The following is a 19,332-nucleotide window of genomic DNA, read 5'->3' as shown; positions in this document are numbered from 1 at the left end:
TTTGACAAAAAAATAATCTGATATTAGAGAATATCATTCTAAAATCTTTGAGATTAGACTACTCAATTTTTTTGCACTTGCGATACGAGAAAAATAAAATTTGTGATCACAATTTCCAGGAATCAAAAAAAACGCCATCGAGAAAATTTATATCACCCTCTCCCCACTTGCCTCCTAAAAATTAATACGAACGTCCACACCTTAACACCTTTTCCCTCGAAAGCATAAAGACTGATCGCACACTGGCTAATTTTCCTCCATTAATTCAAGCGCGTCTGCGTGTGACGTTTCCACGTTAACCGGGGACAGTGTCGTTCCCTTTATCTCACGGAGCAGCTGTTGCCCCGGGGTAATTGTAACCTTCTCTATGAGCCGTTAGCTCGAGCCTGTTGGCGTAACGAGAATGTTGTATACACATAACTGTCGTTCACAATCATTCACGAGTTGTGCGATGCGCAACGTTACATGCGAATTTCTGATGATTCGTTCCGTTGTACAAATGTATCGTATCGGTTACGTCGCCTTCTTGCACATGGAATGGCGATTGAGATCGATCTTCCGTGAATCGTTTCGTTTTCGAGGTTGGAAATTTGACTCGATACAGTACCGACAACGTAACGTAGGTCGATCGAAGGGAATAGGAACTAACCTGTACGTCGTCTGTCCGTTTAGGGAAGACTCACTGCCATGGACACGTATCGAAATGGAATTCTTCGCCGAGTGAATAGTTCCTCGAACGCAAGTGTTTACGGGACACGGTTGTAAACAGTATCGACAAGGTTGCACGATTTAATCTACGAGTACTTTAATCGCTTCCTCGTGACACATCGGGACACGATACAGCCTGTCACAGGTTGCAGATTCGCAATTGTAAATACAGGCCGAGCAGCGATTCTCATATTGTTATTGTTAGGTAAATAATATTCGATTCGATGGTGATTTTGCTTTCGTAATTCATGTAATCTCGTCTTGGAAATGGATTTCACCGTGTTTGAAAATTTCTTAATTTTACCTTTTAAGTTCATTTTTTGAAAAAAATTCTCCATTACTATTGCATATTTTCCTTATATGGAATTCGCATAAAATGTCTGAAAGAAGACGACTGGAATGAATTTTTGATTTAACAGCTTATATTTCTGAGTTTCAGTTCTCCGATTTAAACGAGAATGATCAAAACGAAATGTTATCGATGATAAAACGGAATTTATCGACAGACTTTCTCGATCAATCAAATAACATAAGAGGTCTAATTCGTTTGCATAATCGCGTCAATGGTGCAACGCATTTTGCAATCGTCATTTCTAAGGAAAGCAGATCTCGAAATCACGAGGTGGGGAGAAGAGGATAGAAGGAAAATCGAAGCTCGACGGTCGCTCGATTGAACTGTCGTGCAATCAGATGATGGCATTTGAAAGGCGGCGATTAATTCTCCGCTTCGTTAATCGGCGGAGCGCGCGAGAAATCTTCGAACGGGCGGGAGGGCAGATTTTCTCCGTCGTATCCTCGATAAAAATCGGCTCGAAAGCGCGATGATCGCCTCCTCGTCGTCGCCTCCTCGTGAAACGAGGCCTCACGGGGCACAGGTGAACTTTCGCGTGAATCGACACACGCGACACGAGATGTGACGATACGGTCGTTGGCAGGAAAACGAGGGCAGTCGTTACATCCATGACATTTTTTTTTTAAATCAAGAATACATATAAAAAAATATCGATTGAAGCGAGAAATGATGGTGCGATTTGAAATTTATCTGAAACGATTCGAGTCTTTAGAGCGAGAAACAACTCTCGAAGGCTAGTATAAATATCTTAAAAAGTATAATTGATGTAGAAAAAGCGATCGAAATGAACAATTTGGTAATTTCTTTAATGAAATTGTACAAAAGATCTTGTATCTCTTTATTTGAATATTGTTGCGCTTAAAAGGATGAGACTAATTAAAACTTCATTCGAGTAAAAGTCGATCCTCGTATATTAATCAACGTAAGTATATTTTCTTTTATACGTTTATCATGATATCATCAACGTGAAAGGTGATCAGGTTATCCTATATTCTATTCTTTGTAAACTTACGAATTGTTAAACAATTATTCGTACTCCACGAGTTTAGAAAATTTCGAACAATTTTATATTTTACATGTTTTGATAACGTCACGATAAATTTACACGAAAAATATACTTATGTTGATTAATATACGATTAATAGATTCCAGAAATAGGTTTAATTAGTCTCATCCTTAAGCGCCATATTATTTAAATAAATGCAAGAGAGATACGATCTTTTACATAATTTCTTCTACATAATTTCGTTAAAGGGAAACTAGATGGTTGTGACAGTTTTCTTAGTTGCTCCGAGTAAAAGAACATTCCATAAGAAAGATCGGTGCTCGTCGAGCCGTCCCAACTGCCATCTCTTTATCCCGAATGATCTAATAACTTAAAAAAAAAAAGAAAAAAAACGCAAAACTGCCGTCTAAACGGATCGAACGATGTACAGTTATGCGCAATGTGGAGGAATGTGTGTCAGTGTCTGTAAAATTGCGTTCAATCACGATATGCGTACCGGTTATTACAAAGACGTGCAAATTCCATGGATATATTTCCCTCTTTTCCCTCGCTTCTTTGATCTCTTCCAGAAATACATCAGGTTTCCGTGGAAGTGGGATCCATGCGCGAAGAACACGCGATGGAATTCGCAAGGAATTCAAAGAGGAATTTTCATACGTGCATGATATAAATGATGTACGAGCAAATGCGTCCGTCTCGATTCTCTTGGTGAAAATTCGATCGATATCATCTCGATTACGATATTAACGAGATTACATCCATTAACGTTGATCAATGAGAAACGTTATCGAAGATTATTAATTATTGCGCGGTTACGTCGAATGCCCGATCGAAATCTGTGCATCGTTCACCGAGAGAGTTTCTCAAGAGATCGGCTCAAGAGTGGTCGAAGAAAGCAGCTCGATCGAGGCATGCCTTTCGATTATGCATCGTGCGTGTGCAATTATGACATTAACCTTAGAAGAGAAACTCTCGGCGGAATGGAGATTCTAATTTCGATCGGCGTCGGTAGTGGCGCGAACCGTTTCATTTGGCTTGATTTATATTTAGATAGAAGGATGTATAGAGCGATGTGAGAGCAGCTACGAATCGAAGTATTAAATGGATAGGATCTGCTTGGCTCGCGGCAGAATTGCTATACGCGCATTGGTGTCTGGTCGGAATTAAAAGGGCAATTTATCCGTGTGGAAGACAACGCAGGCAGGCAGATGTCAACTTTGCGCCGAGCTTTCGCTTCGTTGGAAACGAAACTCGGGGATCGATAGAGATTTAACAAATTTCTATTCGATTAAACGAATTCATCTATCTAATTGATCGAAGTTTCTTAAATCGGCCTCTCATTAATGGAGTAATTGTTCCTCGAAGGAAACTTCTATCTCCTGTCAATATCGTTTCGATGCGCCTTTTGAAACGAAACCTGATGCTACCCCTGTTTCTTCATCGTTATATCGATATACGATCTTGTAGAAAGTTACGAATCGTTCAACTATTTCTATTTATCCACGTCGAAAAATTTGAAAAAAGAGAAGAGGAGAATCCAGACAATTTTGAATCCCGATTTAAGAGTTAATCGAATTGAAGCGAAGGAAGGAAGGAAGAGAAAGAGAGAGAGAGGAAAGAGGCAAAGCGAGCATCATGTCGAATCTCACCGGTACCGGTTATCAGAACTTGATAGCTATACTTCACGATCTCCGGCCATCAAAGATTTCGATGTTAAACACTCTCGCGTAATTTGTCATTGTAGATTGCCTCGTGCATCATTCGAGAATGTTAATTGCGAACGGCGTCATTAAACAGGCTGCACGCGATTACTCTCGATCCGTCCGATACGCTGCACGTTTTCACAAAAGGAGAACTGAAATAACGTTTGATCGAGATACGAGATATCTTCTTGGTCTCGTCATTTTCGCGTTGTGCAACAATTTTGTAACAATTATTCAACAGCTACGGCTGGACAGAGATATCAATGGATGGCTTTGATCGTCGCTGATGGATATCGTCGATTAAATGTATCTATTTTATCGCAAATATTGAATATTCCAAAGATAAAAATAATTTAATTGATCGAGGCGAAGAGTCTTGAAGAATGATTGTTAACTTTCTTGTGTCGTTTAGTTCGTTCCAATTTCAACGAGGTTTTTTAAAAGACTTAGAAAAGGAAAATCGAGAGACGAGTTTTCCACTCCCCTAGAAAAAAGTATAAATCTAACGATTTATGGTTGGAAAGAGAATAAACCAGAAAGGAAGGAGCGTGGCATATGTTTAACAGCTTCGACGGTCGGTGAGGGGGGAAAAATGTTTCTCCGATTTCAAAATTTGAATCCAGCCAACCAAGGAGTGAGAAAAACATGTTTACAGATTCGTAATACGATACTTTCGTGGGGGATTTGCATGTGAAACTTGGTTTCCGAAATGCTCATTTCTCCCGTTTCCAACCGTTTCCAAGAACGTGAACGCGTTATCCAACCAACAAGTTTCAAATTAATTGGCATTTCGGATGTCAAATAACAAAGGAGCGAGTTCTTTTCATCCGCCGTTTCATTCTCTCGAACGTTTTTTTTTTTCCCTCCGTTGCAAGCTCATAAAAGTGAACGTACAGCTATAACGGATAACGAGAAAATCGATACTCGGTGTGCCTGACTCGGTTTCCATGGCGGAAACTCAAGGAATTCCTGCGTTACGATTTAGACTATTTACCGTGCTAAACCGAATTCCGTCTAGGAATCCAAACTGGCTTCCCTTTGATGGTATAAACACGCGACTCACGAGAATTCCGTTTCTCTTCAGGAAGAAGTAAAAACAGGAATCGGATCGTTCCCGTTCCTGAGCAGAGAAGTTGTGGCCAGTTTGAGAAATATCGTTGCGCGAAACAGGGCCTAGAGGGGAGGGGAGAAAGTGAGGAGGAGCAAGGAGGGATTCTATTCTTCTGCTATGTTGAATGATTGCGATACTCGCATTCCGGATATGGAACGCAACGCATCGACCGGTTCGAATCGATAAGAGAAGGGCGCCCAAAAAGTTTCACTCGCCGAATATCTTTGGTGAGAGTCCGCGTCGAAGAGAGAGAGAGAGAGAGAGGAAGGAAAGAAATACCCGTTCCAACAGGAAGAACGGAGAAGAACGATAATTCAACTATTTTTTATCGTAACCATTGTTGTACACGAGTTTCATACTCTATTACATCTCCATATATGAAGGCAATTTTTATCAAAAATATAATTTATGCTCCTTTCGAAAACTGTTTCGATGTTTCTATCGTGATGCGATTTTTCTTCATTATTAGAGCCACTCTAATCAGATATGAGGAGATCGAGAAGAGGGACATTGAAGAAGGACAAAGGCTCGATGCAAAATTTTCTTTGCGCTTGGACGAGTGGATGCGAATGGACGCCCGTGAAAATCAGCGACTAGCGCGAGGAACCGTAGCTGATTCCGTTTTTTTTTCTCTCTCTCTCTCTCTCTCTTCCATCTGCTCGTATAAATTTTAATTAAAGTCTCGGATGCATGGAGAATATAGCTTGACGAAAGTCTCTCTCTTTCTCTCTCTTTTTTTCCACGTCGCTTTAACGAATGTAAATTTTCGTTCGATGAACGCTCGAGGCTATTTAACGTTAATTAGTTAACGTTTCGCGGGATTTAATTAGACATAACCGTAGTATATTCAACGGGGACGTTGATATAACGAGGAAGTTATACCTATGTCTCTAACCGTATCTTTCCTCGAGATTCGGTTTTCACTTATTTATAAGAATCCTCATAAGAGAGATTCTCATAGACTCTCTTTCGATATCGGTCTCATTGTTAATAATCACGATTTCTCTTTTCCATTTACGATTCCCATAATAGGAATCTCCCTATAAACGTAACAAGGGGAAAAAACGAGAAGAAAAAGAGAAAATTATTCCTTAAAGAAAAAAAAAAAATCACCGCATCAAGGACGATTAAACCGCATCGAGATTTCGCAACGCACAATTTGCGCACGACTCTGGACGAGTCTCTATAATGTCCCACGATCGTCCACGACATCTCGATCTTCATAGTGGTTCGTTAATACGGCGTTAGATTTCGAAATTTCGCCGGAAGAAGCGTTATATTCTGAACACGAAACGACATTTTCCTCTTCTAATCCAGCGCGTGCTCTCGCAGCAATTTACCTATCGCTGTACGGCTAATCGTGGGCAGAAACCCACAAGCTCCGGAATATGCAACTATCGAGCCCCCGGGCGATTCCTCGAGCGAAAAACGATCGAGCCAAGCTTAAACCAGTCGATCGTAACGAGGTAATGGCTAAACATCTAGCAAGGCTTGTGTCCAACCCGGTCAGAAAGCGGGCAGAAAAAAAGGCTAGATAGAGGCCGATCATCGACACGGATAACTATATAGATATGCGCGCACGATTACAGAGTTACGAAGCGATTTTCCGATGCAAAATTCACTGTATAATTTTATGCTGGATGATGGATGTCGTCGTGATCCCAACCACACTTTATTAATCCGGCTGGAACACGATTATCATCGGATTGTCGGTTGCTGTTGCTTCAGCTTCACCGATCATTAATCGACGGAAGTGAAGAGTAGATTTCTTTCTTCTTTCTTTTTCGAGGAATCATGTAACTCATATTTCCGTTGAAGAAACGGGGGCAAAAACTGCGTGGAGCGACTCGTGCAGATGCACGATGTAAACGGGATTCTTTGTTTTCTCGAACATCGAGAGAGCGACCGATTTCTTTGATTAAATCATTCGTAAAAATATCGATAATCGAGCAACATTACCAAATTCAGCTTGCCCATTTTCTCCAATACGGTGTCCATCGTGGTTGCCACACACAAAATGATGATCTTCTTTTTCTTCTTCTGGAAACGAGTATCTTCCTCGGTGAGCCAATTGCCTTGCACGAATTTTTCCCCGGGGCGATCAAGATTCTCCCACAACCACTGACAAGTTACGCATATCACGGATTATCCAACTTAACCGAACGTTCCTCCAAGCGCGTTGTACACCGCGTTTCAGAGGAATAATTTCACCGAAGCTTCGATCTCATTCGATGAGGAGAATTCGAGGAGAAATCGTGGAAATTTCAAAATTCTACGGAAATACCGACTTCCATGGAAAGAAGCCACCGATCGAGTTTCGATTCGACAATCCAAACGATTCACGAAAATTCTTCTCCTCGTTTCGATCACTGATGCCTGATTCCTGACGAAGTTTAATATCACCCTTGTCCGCTCTTCACCGTTCCTTCCTCTCGGTGATTATTTTAATAAACCTCCGTTCCGGCGAGACTGAATATTAACATTCTCTCCTCGCATCATTCTCGTTCAACGCACCGAATTTTCTTCCTTCGAATTTCCTTTCACCACTTGTTCCGTTGACAAACATACAGGGAGGGAAATAATAAAGAAAAGCAAGAAGCGAAAAAGCGATTCGGTTCGAGGAGCGGTCGTGGCGGGCATGGAACGCGAGAGAGGATCGCGGCTGCGGAACCTTCTTGCTCGCGATTGTAGGTTGAACTGCCAGGTGAAAACACAACACCTCTCAACCTGCACAGGTGCACACAGAGAGCCTCCCGACTGGTACCTTGAAAGGTAGGGGGGCCTACTTGGCTACGGGGAGCTGCTCACCACGTATACCTTAATCTTCGACTGACCATCCGACCGATATTGTTTAATGCCCGGAAATAATAGCGGCCGCGGAAGCGTGCAATGTTTTCAGTTGCCTGTTTGGAAAAATTGGCACGATGGGTATAATTTACGTATACGCAAAGGAATACTATTTTTCCTTGTAAAATTATTTCTATCGTATTTCGTATGCGAGATGATTTTCAATAAGTTGATTAAACGCTCGAGTAATCGTTAATTTCTAGCGTTTTTCAATTCCATGTTGCAGCATCGCGTGTCACACACGCGAAATGAAATATCACGGGAAATAAAATCTCTCGAAGGCTATCTAAGGACTTTCTATCGATCGTCGAGGCGTTGATTAAAGGAAATTACGAACGCGCGAATCAATGTTGTGTACAAGTTTGATGCAAGGTTAAAAGGTTTTTATTGCTCGGCGGAATACTTTTCACTCGCTAAAGCTTTCGAACAGCGGAGACGTTTCGAGATTAAGTCGGTCGGGATGGGCGTGAACGACCCAAATTTTAAAAGCGATTCCGATGCTTTTGGAGTTTTTTTTTTTTTTTTTTTTTTTTTTTTTTTTTTTGCCACGATGAATGAATATTTATACACGGCCGAGAATGTTCAAGAGAATCTGTAATTTGTCAGCACGGTAAAATATACGCGAAAATACTTTGCGAGTAAATATGGCTTATTACCTCGGAGGAAAGTTTACACGTGATACTCGGATTCTCGACGCGTGTACATTCGTTATCTAAAATCTTTAGATATAGAATTACGGCTACATTAATTGCACGAGAAAAACAATATTCATAAATATAAATCGTTTTAACTACTTTTAACTTACCGATGCATTTGGTAAAAATCTTTAGAGTCGGTAGTTCAACTTTTGTCTTTAGCCTATCGAGAATTTCGAATACGATCTCAAGTGTTTAAAAATTTTACCAAGTCAAAAATATTATCCTAATATCTTCGTATGAACTCTTTGATTTCATTTATTGATTTCCGTATATTTTTATACCATAAATTTTTCCTCCTCGAAGCGAAATCAGGCCAGACATTGCCGATACGTTGCAAATCTACGCGAGAGGAAGCACGTACGCATCGAGAATTTGTACTTGCAAATACAAGTTAAGTTTCCCGGAACGAGGAAATATAAATTCTCGACAATTCCTCCGTCCACCAAAAATTTTTTCCCGCAACTCGCGTGATGTTTACGCGGATTCGAGCGAAATCGAAAGTCAGAAAAATTGGCAAAACAGAAAGAGAAAAAAAAGGGAGAGAGGGACGAAAATAGGATAGGATGCAGAACAGGTACGAAAATTTTCTCTTGAAACAGAAGTCGGTTTCTGCGGTCTTTTGGCTCAAGTACGATTGCATGTACTTAAACGGGGGCCAGGCAAAGAAGGAGTTGTAAAAAGCGGGCAACCAGTGGTCGACCAAGAAAACGCAAACCGTACGCGTGCCACGTGCTCGCGGGATCACGAGAAGCGAGGCCTTTCCACGGATATGGAGAGGAAAAAAAAAAGAAAAGAAAAGAAAAGAGAGGCCGGCGATGGGCGAAGAGGAAGGGGAAGTGTTCGAATTAGAGAATGCCGAGACGGAGGAAGGAGACGAGGAGGAAAAGAAATCGTCCTTGTTCTTGCCTCTGTCGTTGCAACCTTGCGATGGAATGCATTCGTCTCGTCTTCTTCTCGCCGGTGGACGACTGGTTTTTCTGCGAGTAAAAGGAGACGAGAGCGATGGTGAGATTCCCCTACCCCTACGTTTGTACGGGGGAGGAGGGTTGGAACGGAGCGCTCGATCGCCGGCCTTGGGGCACATTCTTCGTCGCGGTGGTCCTACGAGCCACGGCGACGTTTCAATCGAGTTAATTCGAACCGAGTCGACGCGGAGTCCGCGAGTTACGCCTTTGAACGCGCCGCGCGCGCCGGAATCCAAGCCAACTTTATTGGATCCAAATTGAGCGGATCGTTTTCGTTTAATCGGTCGTTAACGTGTCTCGTCGATCGAGATATGGGATGCAAGTTAACGACGAGCAACTCTTTCGTATCGATTTAACAAAGTTATGGAAAAGAAGTTTGGATACGAAGGAGATACGAGGGATATATTGTAATATTTATTTTTCCATTTTCCCATTCCCTCGAATTCTACGAATAATAATAATTCACACGTGACAAATTAAGCGTGCGTTAAAGCCTGATTGTTCTACTGTTAACAACGGCCGTTTAAAGACACGTGAACGGCAAACTTGTCACGATATATCCTGTCACTTCCTGCCAATCGTGTCCGTGCAATTTTTCACGGCGATATTCCTACACACCCAAAAGAATAACATCCATAAAGTATCGAACGCTCGTAAACGGTCGGCGTTGCAACCAACTAGAGGCAGGCAATTGCCCGCGGAAACGCGGTGCACCGAAGGTGGAAATAGAGGAGGAAGGTTTCTCCGCCTCGTTTTCACCGGTAATAGTTGGTAATGTTGTGCCGGCCCGCTCCTTTACGCGCATTCCTGCGATAACACGAGCAAACAGGTCGACCCGATCGATTAGAGCCCGCCGCCATTAAGCGTGGAGTCGCGTGACAGAGCACTTCCATTTCGAGATTCAAAAACGTGTACGTGACTTTGTAAACGAGAAAAACACAAGGTATATTTTCTCGAATCGAATGTTTCCAACCGAGAATATTCCGATGGAATCGAAGCGTCGGATAGAGCGAAGCTCCTTCCTTCCGGCGAGATGTTTGTACAACCTCGTAATTAATGGAAGAAATAGCAATAACAGCGATTAATTTTATCGAGTGGAGAGATATACGTGGAAATGGAAATTAGCGCGTGAATCGATGATGCGAAGTCGTTAGGGTAATTGCTTAATGGCGCGTCCGCATTAAGCGGAAGTCTTTACAAGTGGCCGTAATCGTGACGAGTTGCGCACGAGCGGTTCCACAATACGTTTCATATCGTTATAAATTGAACGGGGAGAAAAAAATATTCTTCGTCCGTAAATTGAATGAAATCAATTTTACACGGGGGAATATGACACGTAAATTCCAATAGGAAATCTATATAAAGATTTTTAACACAATGAACCGTTAACGACGTATTTATTATGAGCTAGGTGAAATTGCATTTGTCAAAGATTTTTCACGCTCACGCACCGATTGACTGACAGCGGTAATCGATGCTAGTTTAAATTCACAACGCTTGTGAACGAATGTTACGCGTTTCCCGGTGATTTCAATGACCGCATGTAAGACGCGCAATAAGACGTTAAGAAAACGCGCGCAAAACCGGCGCGAATGTGAACACGCGGCTCTAAACAATTAACGTGGAACGTGTTATAGCGCGAAGGCATTTGTGGACGACGATAATCTCGTAAATTTCCAGTCCACGTTTCACCTTTTCCCCTTGTGACTCGGACGACGAGGACCACCCATCCGACTTGAACCGACAAATCTTCAACAAGCACGAGCGTGTACGGTTAAGTGGTGCGCTTCGAGAAACTATCATAACTAAGATAAGGTGATTTTCGAAATGCATGTACCATCTTTGGCTGATGACAGTTTTAATCGTATTGCGTTGCTATAAAATAAAAAATTTCTTTTCTAATATCAATTGAGAATCGACAAAGAAAACGAAGAAAAAGAGACGAATTGATCGATCTAGGAAATTCTAGAATCTAATCCTATTAAAATTGTAATAACTCGCTACGATATTCCGACTTGTTCCAACTATAATACATATTTTATATATATATATATATATAGCTCGTCAAAGTTCCTCTTTTGTTATGGGTCGATTTTACATACATACATACATACATACATATATACACCCGCGATACATACGTATTTCGAGGTCCTAATCGGTGTCAACTACTGCACGTATCGACCTACTGAGAAAGACCCGTTAAGTTGGACCTCCCTTTCCCTCTCGCCGCGGCCATCTCTGTCTGCCTTCCGTCTTTTAGAACGGTGGACGGTGGAACAGACGGCGGCCACGACGTTCCATTATTACGCCGTTTAAGCGGAATATCGAACGAACTTGGAAACATTCGGGAACGTTGTAACTTTTCTCGCCACTTTCTTTCTCGTTCGATCGAGAGAGAGACGATCGAGTGTCGACGAGTATTGCGAATATTATTAAGTTTCGAGCCGCGATAAACGACGCTCGAGGAGGATCGTAAGATTCGCGAGAGACTGTGGAATAGAGACGGCCGTGGTATCGATCGTGGGCGTGTGTAGAGCGTCGCGTGGGCTCATTCAAGCGTTCGCTTCGTTATTCCATTGCCGTCCGTGCCGATTTCACGGACACCGAACGTCCGGCCAAGCCACCTTCGTAGCCACCTTTTCCCGGCTGCTAGCCATTTTCTGCACGTTCCGGACCTTTTGTCCGACACGATGCTTCGTGGATAAGATATTACGGGTTTACATGTGTCAAACTATATATGTATATATATACCCCGCTTCGGATCCAACTACCGTTAAATTATTCCGTGTTTTTCAAAGTTCATACGAAAGGACAGTTATGCTCTGTTCGAGCAACATTGATTTTAAGGGGAGCTACTGCTTTTATTACTCGCGTTTTACAAGCTACGAATACAGAGCACGACGGAGAACGACGAGATACAAGATATCGGCATTGTTCGATGAGGAAACGAAGCACGTGGTTACGTGATGTGGGGTTCAAGAACGGAGGAAGGAAACTACGTGGGTTATAAAATATTGACGTGGAAATCGCGGCCGGTAACTACAGGAAAGAAATTACCGTAATAAACGGCAACGGTTGAGGAAACATCGCGTGGAGACAAAAGCTCGTAATATTTCGCGCGATATTTGGGTCGTGATCTCGGTTATCTGTTGGATATTTCTCCTCGTATCGATCGTTGTTGTACGATAATGAGGATTAATGGATTGAAAACGAAGCTATTTACGAGGAGATTTTTATTATTTAACTTTCATAAACAATTTTGGATAAGAGATAAGAAATTATCGCGTTCCGATAGCAAAAAAAAAAAAAGTGTAATACACGTGCGCCTCTTTTCGAAGATGAGACAATCGTTGAAAAATTCACAGGATGAATTTAATTTCAAAGGAATTATTTTTTCAACGACGAGTTCACGGACATTGTGGAAATTATCACGAAGAGAGAAGAAAGTTTGATTTTTTTTTTCCACGAGAAACAACCGCGACACGCTGTACACCTGTTGCTCGATAAAAATTGTGGCACACTGACCTCGGTAGTATTTTAGAATAAATTTAGTGGCCACTACCGGCGTTAACGGTGCCCGATTCCGATGCGGGGGACGCATTCTCGATTCGACAGGCGTGCCGAAAGGTCGATCTACGAGGATCTACGTGATCGTCGCTTCGTTGCCATTGTTTTCGTGACTCGCCTATCCGCATCGCGCCTAATCGCGATTTCATGGCACGTAAGTCAGGCGTATAGACGGCTTCATTTCGTATGGACGTTCGACAAAATTCAGAATTTATTATTTTTTCTTCGATTAATTACGACGTGGAAATATTTTTCGACGGGATCGAGATTTTTGATAAATTTGATAAAACTTTCGAAAACTAGTGCATCACGAGGGATGAATCAACCGTGGCTTTAATCGTTTAACTCGAGAAAACTCCTTATTTCATTCCTTTAAATTCGAATTAAAATTAAATATCGAATAATAAAAAAAAAGTTGAATCTGCGCTTTGTTAATTTAAATGATATTTCTCGTTTTTCTTCTTTCTCCGCGATAGAACGAATCTAAAGGGGGTTACACAAGGGTTACACATTCGAAAATAAAAGAAACGTAAGCTATGGCTCTCCGGAGACGTAACGTCCACTAGGCGAGAATTTAAACAACTCCAAGACCTTATAAGTCTATATACTATATAAATGGTACACAAGAGAGCAGGCACGCCTTAAAACTCAATACCTTTTATTCTCCTCGAAAGTGAGGGCCCGGCTTCCACTTCACAACCGCTCTTAATTAACCAGCGAAGTCTAGTAGCTCGAAGCTCGTTCGAAAAAGAAAAAAGAAAAAAGAGAAAAGAAATCGGAACACACGAATGATTTCCGTTATTCCGCCAACATATATCGCCAACATTTCTCTCCGATTATCGTGACGAATCGTGGTGGCAAGGGTGCACGGGAATCTAGACCAGATCCATGCGTGCGGATGGAAGAAAATCACGGGGAACAGATCGGTTGCTATGCAAAAGCATGCAGGAGTAGTTGGGTTCGCTCGCCACTCGATTACACTCTTTTATCCATCGCAGTGGGTCAGTGGGTCGCGATTTTTTCCCCACGTCGTGCAGCTATAAATCGTCTATCTCGAACCGTCCGACTCTTTTTCTTCCCCCGTTTCCTCTTGTTGCATTCTTCCGTCCGTTTCTTCCGAGGAGAGGCGAAAATTTCACGCATGAAGGCCTCTTGCCCATCAAGTCTGACCGGGGGGGCCCCCGGTCTTTCTCTGACGCCGCCGATGATAGGTTGCACTCTGAGATTAGAGTAGCCGCTGATAAGCCGTTCCACAGTCGTAAAATAGAATTATTACGAATCGGCATCTGCGCGATTCGCGCTCGACAGCGCGCTAGAGCGAAAGAACTTTCAAAGTTGGAACGATAGTACTCCCGTGACGGGTTGCCGATAGATCATCGTTCCTCCATTCCTTTCTTTCTTGTAACTCCAGCGCGCTATATCACTCCGCTCATCGCATGCTTTCGCAGAGAAAAGATGAATTCACCAGCGGCGCTTAATTCGAATTAACTCGTTTTCTATACCGCGATTACGGGGACACGGTTCGACGTAGAGAAGTGTGCGCAGAACTTGGCGATTCGCATTTATCAACTCCACTTTCTACCGCGTTTATGGAACTCGTGGGAGGGGGGGATATCGTGGTGCCGTCGCAGCTTTCCTCCAACCTTTGTTAAAATCATTGTACGTGTCGCTATTGAAATATCGCGTACAGGTTAAAATCTTTTTCTAGAATTCGATTCAACCGCAAGATCCTGCGTATATACAGTTTCTCGAAGCCCCGATCCGTCTATCTTCGACCAACTTTTTTCATTCTTCCGTGGCCGCACGAAATACTCGGTTCTAATTCGCGGGCGAATCTCACGCTCGAGTGAGTCACTCGAGAACGAGACGAGGATTCGATGTGGGTGGAGACGCGAAACCCTTAGGCCCAGACGAAATCAATAATAGCACGAGTCCGTGATATATAGGAAGCGAAATGGGAGGGAAACGAATTCGCCGAGTAAGAAGGAGATACGGTGAAATTCAAGCGGCCCTGGTGAAGATTGATCTTCGTTTAGAGCGCGCTTGGTTGACCCCTTCCCCGCTTGATTCGCGATCGATCCGGTTCTTCCCTGCTCGCCAATTCAACGTGGAAGAAGCGATGATTTAATTAAGGAAGAACTCGAATGACAAGGGCCGGTGGTGTACGATTACCTCTGTTCCCCTCTGTCACACTGGATTGCTGCCAGTACGTCCGAGTTCCTGTCGGATCGAATGGGAACAGCTGATACTCTGACAGCTAAGCCTTCCCCGGCGTCGTGTTAACACGCTACGAATTGGGTTTTGCTTTCCTATATGCGAGTATAGACACGGTGCAGCCCTTTGATACAGAGATGATACGGGGAAAACACTCCGTTCGTTAAAAGTTCGATTAGAATCTAAGAAAGGAAGTCGAAATTTTGGAGTGGCTTCGAATTTTTAAAAATCCATCGCGAATCCATAGGAAAGTTTTATAGAGGATAGTCTCGTTACTTTCGGCTCGATAACGAGGTAATTAGCTTGCGGATAATAGAGAACTCCGGAACTCGTAATCCACACTTCCTTGCATTCAACGTCAGTTAATCGACTAGCGTTCAATTTCCGACATGGAAGAAACGACGTAGTACACATCGATACCCGTTACAAATTTATCATTTTAGGAAACTTGGTGGTTGAGACTTGCGCGGGACAAATGTTCGAAAGAACGGATCAGATACGGGAAAGATTTATGCTCTTTCCATGGGTTTCTTCTTTCGATAATCTCGGCTTCCAAATTCGGATAATTTCTCTGGAGGAATCTATCGAACGATCACGGCGTCTCTTCTTCGGATTCCCCCACGACGATGACGACGACAACGACGACGACGACGACGACGGCGACACTACCTCGTGCAAGATCTTGGCACGAGTTCAAGCATTCGTTATTCCTCGCACGCTTCGCGAGGCTGTCCCTCTTCATTCCGCTCGTTTTCACGATGCAGCCAGGGACGGTCTTTTCCTCGGTTATTCGCATTCGCGATTTTAGGAGACAACGAACGAAGGAGGATGGGAAGGGGATAACGGAGAGGGAGACCTTTCCAGAAAACCCGATTACGCGACATAATTTCTGCGACATTTGCATCTGAATCGTTCCTCGTTTGAGAAAGTTTGCTGCTCCCCATTTTTTTTCTTTTTTTACGTTTCTTCTCCGCATTTTTACTGGAAGGGAATCAAAGTTTTTGCCAGATTTGGTCGATAAGGCTTTCCACGCAAATTGAAGATATTGATTGAAGATTTTGCTTTGAGATTTTTGCGATTTTTCTCTGAGCTAATCAAATTAAAATAAATAATTATCAAATCTTTGAATATAGAATATTTTTTATTCTTCTATATATATATAGACATACGATGATGAAATTCATTCTTTCCACGCTTGATAAATCCTCTTCTTCTTACTTTAATCGAACGATGCGATCGTAGAGTGGAAAGAAGGAAGGAGCAAAATTTAGGCCTGTTCCGCGTTTTGACAGTTGAAAAATTGCGAGCGCATTCCTGCTTCCCGTTCTGCTCGTCGAGAGAGACGAGACGACCATCATCTTCTCCCCGTTGGGAGAAAATAAAATAGAAAGAGGTGGAAAAAAGTAAAGCGAGATAAAAAAAAGAAGTCTGTTCAAATGAGGTGGTCATTAAGGCGATCGCTTATTACTCACGCCATCTTTTTTTTCTTCTTTTCTTTTTTCTTTCTCCTTTTTTTCTTTTTTTTGCGATATCACATTTTTCACCAGCGACTTCTTTCACGCTCCGTGAAAGAAAAAAATACGATTTACGGTACCCTGACGGGCCGAAACGATACCGCCGATCGTATGCTATCGGCTCCAGGCGTTACCACTTTCACGATGCGCCTCGATACAGAATTATTCCTAGCGCCATTTACATATTTTGAAATTTTTCTTTTTCCATAAACCGTTCCCGCCTTCGAGTGAAATCCAAATGAAAATTAACCAGAAATCTCCGATCGTAGATACGCAAAGAGCAATCTTATCCGTCCCGGCCGGATATTTAACACGACAAGGAACAGAGGAATCAGAAATAAATTTACCGTTAGAGAGTGTTCGATGCTCGAGGAGAGCGTCTATAGACGTTCAAGAGCAACGAGAATCTACGCTTCTCGTTGGAAGCTGGATCATTATCGTGCCACGTAAGCACGATAATTTATATCGAAAGAATCGCTTCCTCGTTGCGAGGATCGGTTGGTTAATCGTAACTGTTCGACGACGTTTCGCGGTACAGCGAAAACCTTCGTTCCGCAACCACGCTCTCGCAAATTTTATAATACACGATATACATATCTTGAACTGTAATGAATATCCAAATATGAATATCCGTGCGTTCCATTGACCCGCGTGTTTTTTGCCCAAACGACTCGAGAGAATTTCGGTAACGGCAGTCGTTGAAAAAAAAAGTCAAGCTTCGCCTCTCAAGCGATAATATCCTCTTATCCTCCTCGCCGTCCGTTTTCCGGAAACTGATTCAGAATTCTCCAACGCTTAATAAAAAGCGATAACGTCGAATAATGCGCTAATGTTATAAACTTCCTTTGAACCAATTAGGTGGGTTTTCAAAGGCAAGAGCAATTAGTGGCACGTTTATAAGAAGATGTTGTATATACGTATATTCGTGTGGAATTTAATCTTTCTGCAGTTAACCTTGCTTAACTATGTTGGCGAAACACACGGTTTTAAATAGATAGATATCTCGTTAAAGATATAACTTAACCGTCTTTCTCTCTGGGTCTGGAGGCAGGTACAGCAAACTCGGGCAAAAACTGGATCTTGCTAATGGACGCGGTAAAGTGGTATTAACGTTTCCCCTAATGATTTGAATTTAAGTTTGTAGACGTGAAAATAAATCGATACGCCCGTCTAAACTAACTTTTCTTACTTCTCTTACCACCTTTGCCGGATTCTACGTACTTTGACACGGATTCGTCTTTTTTTTCCTACAATCCGTAATATATCTTCTTTCCAGGTCAACCTCGAAACGTTAATTCGCAGTTAGATCCGATTAGAAATCGTAACGTACCTTTCTCTAATTTCCCATGTCGTTCGAGAGGGATAACACGCGATCGAACCGTGTCTTCGACCGGATTCGTTAATGAGAACCAGTTTTGGAGAAAAGTCGACGAGGAGGAGAAGGGTGGGGGGAGGCGCACGGAGGGTCAACGATTAAATCCATCGAGCGTTTCGTTCAACCTTGACAGTGTCTCGAGATATGAAAGTGGTTTGGATGGCAACTTGTGCTTTCCATGCCATGATTCCCTGGAACAAGAACACACTCGGTGTCTCCGATAGGAGACGTCCTCTTCGAACGATGGGCTTTCGATCAAACGCGGCTCGTAGAAAGCGATCCCATGACAGATTTATAATCGAACGCGCGCTTAAAACGTCGATAGGCTTCACGTAAAGAGGGAAGAAACGAACGCGATTCGGTTGCGTAAACGATGGAGGAAGTATATATGACAGGTTTGTTGAACGAACGTGCCCCGCTGGCATTAATTGGAATCGTGATTCTGATCTGATGGAATATAATCGAGTAATTAGATATATACACTTAATAGATGTACAGAAAATAATCATTGGGAAATTGAGCGAAACGACTTAACGAGAATCGATGATTATTACATCTTTGAGTTAAAAATTGTTGGTGTTATCTCCTCGAATTACGAAATTAGTTTTAGGCACAAATAAATGCGGGCGTTGCTTAAGATGGTTTTATACGCTTTGCTGCGTTTTATTTCAACAGGTGGCAATTTAACGCGAGAAGAGTGATGAAACTAATTAACGATACGTTAATTCGTTGAAAAGTGGAAGTGATGATAAGTTGCAATTGCTCTTGCCCCTGCAACTCTTCCTTTTTGCTCGACGTAGCGCGCATAAGTTTTCGTTCGAGCATATGGAAAGTTCGATCGTTGTTCTCCGTGGAATTATTTCTCTGATCGAAATAAATACCTCTCGAGCAACGCCCGCATCGCTTCGTTCGAAAACTTAATTTCGTAACAAAGACGAGAGCGTGAGGAAACTCTAAAACGAAAACGATGTCTCAACGATGGGTTTTATCCGCGAAACAAGGTCGCGAAACGAGCGAAAAGAGTCGATCTCGATATCTCTCGTCCAACTTAATCTGTCAACTGTCAATCTTGGTTCCCCGCATCGTCAAAATCGATCTCCAGCTGTACTTTCGTTCTCGTTTCGATTCGGAGGGAAAGAGAGTTCAGTGATGCGTGGATCGTTAACGAACATCGCATCCTCGTCATCTTACCCGATCCTTGGGTTACATAAAAACTAGAAAGAGTGACTAGCACAATGGACGCGACATCAAAACGGAATTCCGCGTTGC

The 19,332-nt window shown here is 42.5% G+C and overlaps 1 protein-coding gene across 4 annotated transcripts in view; it reads right to left on the bottom strand.

Moving 5' to 3' along the window:
* LOC108004272 (disheveled-associated activator of morphogenesis 1) overlaps nucleotides 1-19,332 on the bottom strand; it is a 46,086-nt gene that overhangs the window by 15,063 nt on the left and 11,691 nt on the right. Inside the window, exon 1 of one of the 4 annotated variants that reach the window (XM_017067060.3) lies at nucleotides 6,840-7,610. The exons of 2 other annotated variants lie outside the window; for them this stretch is intronic. In XM_017067060.3, coding sequence (XP_016922549.1) covers nucleotides 6,840-6,878 — 39 coding nt within the window. In that variant the 5' untranslated portion in view covers nucleotides 6,879-7,610. Of the gene's footprint in view, nucleotides 1-649; nucleotides 671-6,839; nucleotides 7,611-19,332 lie in introns of those variants that run through there. One more of the 4 variants, XM_017067077.3, reaches the window with a different exon arrangement.

Source organism: Apis cerana, linkage group LG9, assembly GCF_029169275.1.
Source record: "Apis cerana isolate GH-2021 linkage group LG9, AcerK_1.0, whole genome shotgun sequence".
Lineage (NCBI taxonomy): Eukaryota > Metazoa > Arthropoda > Insecta > Hymenoptera > Apidae > Apis > Apis cerana.
This window is presented reverse-complemented; position numbering and strand designations above follow the sequence as displayed.